Below are 10,458 nucleotides of genomic sequence, written 5' to 3'. Positions count from 1 at the left end.
AGTTTGAGGTTTGCTGCTTTCAAATGCTTGAATACTTCCTCTAGAGGTATTGTTGGGTCGAGCGCGTGTGTCGTTCGTTGTGAATTATAGCGTTTGTTTAACTTATAGTGTGACCGTTGGAATTAAGTGAATTTCAAAGTTGTACTGAGAAAGAATAAACCAGTTTTATTTAAGAAAGAACTTGTATCGCTAATGTTTCTTCGGAAATAATTTTTACGGAAAATTATCTATCGACCAGAGACGTAACAATATCACAATTGTACGAAACTTGAAATTCATATTCATAAACGAGAAGTACGTGAATTGTCATACTCGTAGGAATATTGTTATATAAACAAGCATTCGTTATTTACTGTTTTATTTTCATAGTTCGCCTGATAGTTAAGGCGCTTGTCTTACAATATGTGAGTCGTGGGATTGAACCATCACCGAACAAACCCCTTTCAGCCGTGGGAGCATTTGAATATGAGAGTCAATTCTTGGTAAGGATAGGCCAAGAGTTAGCGGTGGGTGGTGTAGACTAGTTCTCTGTCCCACCCCAGTGGCTCAGTGGTAAGGATGAAGGCTTATAACGCTTAAAATCAGGTTTCAATACCTGTGGTTGGCATAGCACAGATATCGTTTTGTGCTTAACTACAAACAAACAAAATTCCCCTCACCTATCACTTCAAAATTAGGGAATACTATTGGAAATAGCCTACAATAGCTTTTTGCAAAATTCGAAAACAAAACTCCTAGCTAAAGTTGATAGCAATAATGAAAAAATCATACAAACAATCATTTTTACTGGAATAGTCAGTGTGTAACTGTAATGTAACAATGTTACATTTAATTGACTTAACCACTTTTTATTTCCTTTTTTTTTTAATTACAAAATAATATGATAACTAACCAAAGATAAATACATTACTTATTTCATCTAATATCGAGATATAAAATACATTCCACCACTATATGAAGCCTATTCTTTTGAGTTGCCCTTATCCAAGGTTACATATGAAGGGAGTAATTCCCTCAAAATCGGTATAACTCGGTGACAAGTGGTAAATCGATTGATAGCTTAGGCTTCTCATTTATTTTATATGTAAGTAATTACTTTTGTCCTTTCCAGTTGAAAAAATATAATAAAGAGTTAACTATGTCTGTACCTTTTGAGAGATACCTATATTAAATGCAATTTGTCTAAAGAAGAAAGTGGAATGAAACGTATAGAAAAAATAACATGATCACTAACAATTATTAACAAAGGATTTATCTTTTTAAAATAAGTAATGTAGTTGTACTATTTATATATGAAATAACATCATGTTTAGGGACAACAAGGAACCAATTGGTCCATTTGGGCTGTCCTATCCTTTAAACTAAAACTATTATATAATAATAAAAACAAAATCTCTAAAAGTCAGCCCTTATCATTCATATAGTTATCAAGTTTTCTCTTAAACTCACTTAAATTTACTTCCTCCACAGCATTTGAAGGTAACCTGCTCCACCCTGTTATAAAAGAATAAAACTGCCTTGATAACTCCTACCCTGCCAAAATGTATATTTGTGTCCCCTAGTCCTATCATTCTAACCATTAAGTATAAAAAAGATGATGCATCAGCACCATCAATCTTAAACATCTCAATCAGATCTTCTTCAACTCTACATTCTTATTTCTCTGTTTTTCATCCACCTTATGAGCCTAAGCAAAATTCACAAGTGCAAATTATTGTTTTTTTTTTATCAAGAAGTACATGGGTCTTACAGACTTGATTGATAAAGAGAAAAAGAAGTACCTTATAGTGAAGTGACTGAAACCTAAGATCTCTCTTCAACTACAAGTATGCACTTCAGGTATTATTAAAATTCTATGATCTTTTTTATGATGCTATTTAATGATCAACACTATTTTTTCAGGATGAAGAGGAAGAAATCAAGCTTGAAATAAATGTTCTGAAAAAGGTGAGATAGTGATGATAACAAAAATGCCAGCCATATTTCGATAGTAATCTTTATTATTCATTATAACTTACAATAATGTTGAACTTGTTAGAAATAAATTCTTGGTTTATTTTTATATAACCATGATTTTAATTTCTTTATGGTTGTTTTTTATACAAATAAACTATACAACTTTGTAGATAATTTTTTTGTTTTATATATATCCATAAAAATCTTAAAGGGACAAAAAGGAGCTTATTAGCCCATTAAGGATGTCCCTTCCAGCTCCCAACTATAATCACCCCTTACTACTCATGTATTCATCCAATCTTTTCTCAAAGTCAGTTAAATTTTTTGCCTCTACCAGCTCACTCCAAAAGCCAACCACCCTGTTTGAAAAGTAATACTCTCTAAACTGCAGACAACTTCTACGCTGCCAAAATTTGAATTTATGACCCTTGTCCTATTGTTTTCACTGCTAAACACAAACAAGTTAATACCCTTAAACACCTTAATCAAATCCCCTCTGACCCTTCTCTCCAAAGAAAACCAGTTTAAGAGATTTTAGTCTATCCTCGTAGGACCAGTAGATTTTCACTCTTTTTAAATTAAGTAATCATTAAGCTCAAAATAGTAGTTTTGTACTAAGACATACAGAATGAGCTAGTTTAGTAGAATCCCCTTCCCATTATGTAGCTGTATGCTTAACAACAAACTTAATGATAATATTTTGATTACTTTAATTGCTGTAATGATCAAAAATAGTAAATAATAAGAAATCCCAGTGAAGATTTCTTGATTAATTTCATGACAATTGACCTAATGGTGATTTTGATTAATCATGCAATTGTTAGAAAAAATAAGAAGAGTAATAAATGGAATCACTAATTTGGATTATTTGATTATTTTTGTGACATTAATCAATAAATCATAATTTTGATTAATCAATTAGTTTACAAAACACTAATTAATGTGATTGCTGCACCTTAGTAATTGATTAACTTGCCCAACTCTACTTGTAATACATTTCATTCCTGTGCTTTAATCTGTTGTTTTTTTCTCAACAAAAACGCAAAAATAGCATATTTACAAGTAACATACATGTAAAAGAGAAGTGCATGTAATGTTCTCTTTCTGGTTGAAAAGCATGTGTAACCTGCTTGAGTTTTTATATGTATCTTATTTTAAGAGAAATAATAAAGTACTTGAAAATACGTTTTTTGTTTTGTATAAAGTTACAGGACATGTACTAAATAATTTATATATTTTATTGGCAAAGTATCATATACCTTTACCATTTACATTACTTTAGCTATTTTTATATTACTCTTAATATAAATATAGTTTTATAAACTGAATCTTGATTTTCTTCCTATTTTAGTATTCTCACCACAGGAATATTGCAACGTATTATGGTGCTTTTATTCAAAAGAGTCCACCAGGAAAAGATGACAAACTGTGGGTATGTTTTTTTGTTGGGACATGTGTTAGCATTTTAGGCTGAGGGCATAGGTATAGTAGTGAATAAAACTTTAAGAACAGTTCAGCTATTTAACTACTACTTGTCTTATTCAGCTTGTGATTATACACTGGAAGTGACTAACATTTTAAGGATGTTTTACAGTTTTGTTAATTGTGTCCTAGAAAATGTTTAATAATACATCAGAAATAAATACTTTTTTATGAAACTAGTAAAAGCTAGTTAATATTAAGTTCAACTGAGAAACTTTGTTTCAATGAATTAATAACAGATAAATAGAAAAAACAGAATTCTCAGGTAAATCATGAGTAGAAAAATATTTTACTATATTTTCTGCAATAACCAACATAAAGTCATATATACACCCACACGTGTGTGTGTCACTGTAATTCAGCTAATCATGTGCAGACTTGTAACACCATATTTAGTGCAGTTTGAATGATTAGTAAACATTGTAAGACATATTTAAGCAGTATCACTTGGATGTACATGCAATTTAAGTTGAAATAGACATTTATAATAAGAAGTTTTTGAATACTAAACTAAATATACTTATTGCTGTTGTCACACAAGTCACCTTTTTATGCATTTTTATTTTGAGGAAAATTTCCTGTTAAATAATTAAATCCAATTCCTAAAGAAGTTATTTTTTCAAATAGTTATTATTTTTGAATCTGATAATATTGTAGATTCAATGTTATCTATGTTCAAATGGTTGACCATTCATAAAATATACTAAAATGTATTTTGTGTACGTCAAGTAAAAATTCATAACTTTGAGTTTTGTAATTTGAGGTATGAAATAGTTTTCAATCATTTTTAAAATTTAATTGTTTTTTTATATTTTGAATAAATGTCTGAATTAATAATTATTGTTGAAGGAAAAGAATTTGGTATTGTTGCCATGTGCTGATTTTACAGATAAACTCTTTCTTTTGTTAGTTGGTAATGGAATATTGTGGGGCAGGTTCTGTAACAGACCTTGTCAAGTGTAAGTATGTCAATTATTCTGACATTCTAGAGTATAATGCATAGATGTCCTTGTAGTAGTTTTTCCCAACATTCCTTACTATTATGTGCAAAAGTCCTTGAATTTGTCGTTTTTATACTTAGAAAATAGCAGTTTTTCCTTGTAGTAGATTTCAGTTTATATACAAGTAAAATAAAATTTATACAGAATTTGTAACATATTTTAAACCATCCAACCTAATATATTATTGACCTTTATTATTTTAGATGTTTAAAACAATTTCTAATTGTTTTGCATGAAATGAAATTTATCATCAAATAATTTATTTTAGTGCTTTGTTGAAATAATTAAGTCATAATTATTGTTGGCTTATTGTGTTGATATTTTAACACTATGTTTTATTGATATTTGTTGTGCAATTTGAACAAATTATATGTTTTATAAAGTACAGATTTATGTTTCCAATGGTTCACTTTTTGAAGTAACTTAAATATTCTTCTGACCTGTTCACCTCAGCAACCAAAGGGCAGTCTTTAAAAGAAGAGTGGATAGCCTATGTTTGCAGAGAGATTCTTAGGGTAAATATTTCCGATAGCCTTGTATTTACTAGATTTTTCAAAGTGAACACAGCTTAGAATAAAAATAAAACACTCAGTATTTGAAAAATTTATAATAATTGTTGGCCTACTCAACATATTGCTCTTTTTGTAAAAAATGTTTTGAATAAATCTATATTTAAAAGTACTTTTCATATTTAAAATTATATTTTCTTTGATTAAACATTTGTATAGTGTGAAAAGTAAGCTTACTAGTTATGTCCGTGAAATCAAATAGAAATTCATGTTTTTTTCAAATTTTAGGGTCTTAGTCATCTACATGCAAATAAGATAATTCACAGAGACATAAAAGGTCAAAACGTTCTTCTCACAGATAATGCAGAAGTAAAACTAGGTGAGGAATAATAAATTTTCAAAGCATTTTTGATGATTTTAAAATTTTGCAATATAAATTTTTCTTCCAGACTTTATTATGAGAACCTAATATTTTATTTTACACTATATTTCTTTTTTTTTCACATTAACATTTTCCTTGGATGACAAAATCATTTGTTATACTTATTAATATCTTTCAATTTTTATGCATGCTATTAAATTTTTCCTATTAATTTTCATAGTTCAAAAAAACTGGAAATTCAATGACGAATTTTATTATTTTCAAGCAAGAGTTATAGTGAGGAAATGGTGCATCTTCATCTTCTACACAATAGGTGGGATTCAAAAATTTGAATTTTGAATTTTTCAGTTGATTTTGGAGTGAGTGCCCAACTCGACAGAACAATCGGAAGGAGAAATACATTCATTGGCACACCATACTGGTATCTCGTCTATTTTGCATAATTTTTTATACTTCACCATTGAGATGTTTTTTTCTAAGAATGTGCTTTAAAAAAATTCCACTATATGATAAACGTGATAATGATACAGTGTTTTTAAAATTATTTTTGTCTTAGATGGTGATCTCTTCTAAGGTTCTTTTCTTAATGGAGAATTACTTTTTCCTACATTTAATATTCTAGTATAATTCAGTTTTATGTCTTATTGATGATTTTACTTTTTATGTGAATAATATTACCTGTTGGTTTTTTGAATATGAATTCTTTACCTAAAATCTCCCCCCCCCCCTCTCACACACACACAGACACCCACTTCAAAGAGCTGTTTTACAGGTCTTGGCTAACCATTTCTACAGACTGATTAGTTATAGCATGATGTAACCAAACTGAAGGTGAAGGTTTGTAGTATACAGCTTTGACTTAGCTAACTGTATCTCCAGATTGAATAATGATAACATGATGCAACCAAACTGAAGGTCAAGGTTTGTAGTATGCAGACTTTGTCTTGGCTAACTGCATCTCCAGATTGATTAGTTAAATCATGATGTAACCAAACTGACAGTAAAGGTTTTTACTACACAGCTTTGTCTTGTTTAACTGCATCTTCAGATCAAATCATAATAACGTGATTCAACCAAACTGCAGATGATGATTTTTACTATAAAGCTTTGTCTTGGCTAACTGCATCTCCAGATTGAATACTGATAACATGATATAACCAAACAGCTTTTATTTATCACACAATCTGAAGTTTTAAAGTGAATATTTATGTTCTCATCAGTACTCTGTCTGGTTGCATTCAGTTCCTTAATTCTATAAATATAGAGAAATTTGATCTTGGAATTTAATTTGCATGGTAAAGTGCTAATTTTTCTGATAAGCAAATTAAAAGTAAGGTACTGTGACCCTATTTTTACTTTTGGAAACATGAATATGTGTGTATATGCAAGATACTTCTGTCATTTAACTAGACTGATATACTGACTTATTAATAACATAGTTTTGTTTCTTGTTTAATAGGATGGCTCCAGAAGTTATTGCTTGTGATGAAAATCCTGATGCTACTTACGACAACCGAGTGAGTTTCACTTAATTTTGGATTTCCTTTTAAAAAATAAATAAAAAGACCAGTCTGTGTGACCATAATACTACTACTTTAATAATTACAGCTTTACTTTATAATTACATTTTCATATGTATTGACAGAAAAAATTTACAGACAAACCATTTACTAATAATTCTTTTCCTAAAATTTTTGGTAATAAATAAATTAATAAGTATAATAAATTATAAAGTTGGAATTTAATTCATGTTTATTATAAAAACAATGAAAAACATTTTTTTTATCATAGGTTTCCAGTAAAAAGTTATTTTTTATATTCAGTCATTAAAACTGTTACTATTGATGTTATTCAGAGTGACCTTTGGTCTTTGGGAATAACTGCTCTAGAAATGGCTGAATCTCAACCACGTAAGTAAATATTTTATACTTTTTTGTATAAAGACAGCTATTAAATTCTGTAAAAGCTTTGTACTTTAAGAATTGTTTAAAATTTTGGCTTCTAGTTTTGTTTTCAATTTCTGCATTAAAACATCATTATAAACATATAAAAAAGAGCATAAATAGTGAGTTTTGTTATCTCATTTCTTTGTAATATGCACTCAATTGAAAAATTGGATTATTTATGAACAAAGTTTATGCTATTTTATAAGGTTTTTTTAGAATACATAGTGGTTTTTCTACTTGTAGTTTAAAATGGAAGACACCAGAAACTCAATAAAACTGTCAGTTTCTCTTGTTTGCAATAGCTTTGTGTGACATGCATCCAATGAGAGCGTTATTTCTTATTCCTCGTAATCCTCCTCCTCGCATGAAGTCCAAGAAATGGTCAAAAAAATTTCATGGCTTTATTGAGACAGTACTTGTGAAGGACTATCAACATCGGCCATACACAGACCAGCTACTCAAACATCCGTTCATCAGGGACCAACCTACGGAGCGACAAGTGCGGATCCAACTGAAAGATCACATTGACAGATGCCATAAATACAAGAAAGGTGAAGTTTTTGATCAAAATGGTATATACATGCTATTACTACCTTTCTGTGTTATGGTTAATTCCCTTGTTTTTATTTGTTATGATGGTAATGATGTTTTTGTTTTATTAGTGTAGATTGCTTATCTGTAAAACACTTCTACATATTCATGTACTTACATGTAAATCTTACTTTTGCTCTTACATGTAACAAGTCTTTTTCTCTGGTTATTGTCTGTTCCATGTTTATGTATAACCTTATAATAAAAGACAGGTAACGCTTAATACTTTAGGTAATCAAATGTTAATTACACAATGCTTGAAACTTATTGTCTCATATTTTTATACTATTTCTGACTTGTAAAACACTTGTACATATTTATGTACAGATACACCATCGATTTTCCGGGGAACCTTGGTTCCAGAGCCTTGCCGGATTATCCGTTTTGCTGAACCAACAGAGGTCATGAAATAATAGTTCAATAATACACCTCTGACCCACTAATTATACCCCTCCCATGTCTCTAAAGCACCATGGACTGCTAGAAACTTAAATAAAACAAATATTAAGCTTAAATTAAATGTGAATTAAATGATTAATGAAATACATTAGTACAGTATAAATGCCAAAGTGGCAAATTATAGAATTTTACTGTTATTATTATTATTGTTATTTTTAAGTTATATTTTGAATTTTCATACACTATTATCAACATTCTGTGTTGTAAAAAATTGAAGAAAAAATCAAAACTAAATATTTGTATCTTGTTAAACTACGTATTCTTGGTAACATTCATCAAAAAATTCAAGCAATTTGATCCAATAGTTTAATATTTATAAGACAATATTCACGAGAGTGACATATCTACTTAAAATGTAAGTAGCTTGTCCCAAAAGAGCGTGCACCATAAGCAATGCCATTTGTGGCTGCCCATTGAAGTAGTCTGGCAGTTGTGGGAATTTCAATTACATTATCATAATGTTTTCTGGAATAAAGTATGTGCCGGACCATCAGTTGCCATAAAATCGGTGGTGTACTGTACTTACATGTAAACTTACTGATGGTTTTATTTTATGGTATGGTTAGGAGAAGTTAATTCTCTATTACATGAAAATTTATAACCAACAGAAATTGAAATTAAAAAAAATATATTTCAGTTTTTCCCATGTTAAAAATTTAATATCTTTCTAAGAGATATTATTGAATCTGTATGTAGGAGAGTCACAAGAAGTTTATCGATATAGTGGGAGTGAAGGAGAAGAGGAAGACACCCCACCTACAGGAGAGCCCAGGTTGTATGATTGGAAAGTTTTTAATATTGAGTGGTTAATTTCCAAAGAACATGTATGTGTATTAACATTTGCCTGTGTTTGTGGAACACAAATTATTATAATTTATATATTTCTGACATCTATTAATGGTCATGGACCATATTAAACCAGTTATGTTTCAGAAATGGTGTTGCTAAGTGATATATGAATTTCGTTTTACTTCTTATTCTTGGATCAGATTTTAACTAGGACTAGCTTCAGAAACAATATATTGGTTAGCTTCAGAGTCTTATTGTTCATTTTCCAGGATGTTTTTACTTCTATATTTTAACATGTCACAAAGTTTCACTGATTTGGTTTCCTAACCAAATCAGTTGGACTTTTTGGTTTGGTAGGATGTATGAGTAAAAGTGTCTGATGAACGAAAAAAACACCCCAAACATTGATATTAATAAATACATATTGTTTCGAAGTTAAAGTTAGATCAAAGAAAGTATGTTTAATACACTCCAGTTAGTATTTCAAAAGTTTAAAACAAACGTGGTAAGGAACCATTACATGAAATAAAAATACATGTAGATTATTTTATTTTCATTATTGAGAAGAGAGGATTATACCTCTCAGGTTGTTTGGTTGGTTTGGTGCTTTATGGCACAAAGCAGCGAGACTATCTGCACCAAACAACTGGTAAAAACAATGAAAGTAAATTAAAGTAAAATGTAAAAATACAGCGAGTTAAAACCAATACATGTCGGTAAAAGATTTATATAGAATTAAAAACATGTATATTGCATAAAAATTAAAAATACAATCTAATTGGACAGTGTCACCATTACCAATGACACTGTCCAGTGTCAGGGGTAAATTTTTAGAAAAAATGTGTCTAAAATGGTGCCGCCGCTCACAGTCGTAACGACGGTATCACAGTAAAATGTGGGCTATTGTGTCATGAGTGTCACAATGGCTACACATCAGTCAATACCTGATAAAAGAAAATGATGGGTTAAAAAACTATGACCAATGCGTAGCCTTGCCAGGACTACTTCCTCCTTCCAATCCTTACAGAAGCAAGACGGCCAAAGACCAATAGAAGGTTTGATCTGGAAAAGCTTGTTATGGCATTGCTCACTCCAAGCCGACTGCCAACTGGCATGAAGCCACGCCTTGAAGACAGGACCGTAGTCCATGTATGGGACAGGCACAGTCGTGATGGCACCAGAGCAGACGGACTTAGCTGCGGTGTCAGCGACCTCATTCCCATGAATACCGACGTGGCTAGGGATCCAGAAAAACTGGATGGAAGTAGAAGATAGAGAAAAGTGGGCCAATTGGTGTTGAATATCGACGAGAACAGGGTGAGAACTAACATTAAGCGATTTCA

At 30.5% G+C, this 10,458-nt stretch overlaps 1 protein-coding gene across 2 annotated transcripts in view; it reads left to right on the top strand.

Annotated features, from left to right (window-relative positions):
* LOC106460111 (serine/threonine-protein kinase mig-15-like) overlaps positions 1 to 10,458 on the top strand; it is a 104,864-nt gene that overhangs the window by 60,166 nt on the left and 34,240 nt on the right. For both annotated transcript variants that reach the window (XM_022386751.1, XM_013919795.2), the window contains exons 4-13: positions 1,903 to 1,947; positions 3,308 to 3,388; positions 4,349 to 4,397; positions 4,893 to 4,954; positions 5,237 to 5,327; positions 5,679 to 5,751; positions 6,790 to 6,847; positions 7,186 to 7,240; positions 7,579 to 7,827; positions 9,023 to 9,098. In XM_022386751.1, coding sequence (XP_022242459.1) covers positions 1,903 to 1,947; positions 3,308 to 3,388; positions 4,349 to 4,397; positions 4,893 to 4,954; positions 5,237 to 5,327; positions 5,679 to 5,751; positions 6,790 to 6,847; positions 7,186 to 7,240; positions 7,579 to 7,827; positions 9,023 to 9,098 — 839 coding nt within the window. The remainder of the gene's footprint in view (positions 1 to 1,902; positions 1,948 to 3,307; positions 3,389 to 4,348; positions 4,398 to 4,892; positions 4,955 to 5,236; positions 5,328 to 5,678; positions 5,752 to 6,789; positions 6,848 to 7,185; positions 7,241 to 7,578; positions 7,828 to 9,022; positions 9,099 to 10,458) is intronic.

This window comes from Limulus polyphemus, unplaced genomic scaffold, assembly GCF_000517525.1.
Source record: "Limulus polyphemus unplaced genomic scaffold, Limulus_polyphemus-2.1.2 Scaffold711, whole genome shotgun sequence".
NCBI classification, from domain to species: Eukaryota; Metazoa; Arthropoda; class Merostomata; order Xiphosura; family Limulidae; genus Limulus; species Limulus polyphemus.
The sequence above is the reverse complement of the archived record's forward strand: the minus strand, read 5'-3'. Positions and strand labels throughout refer to the sequence as shown.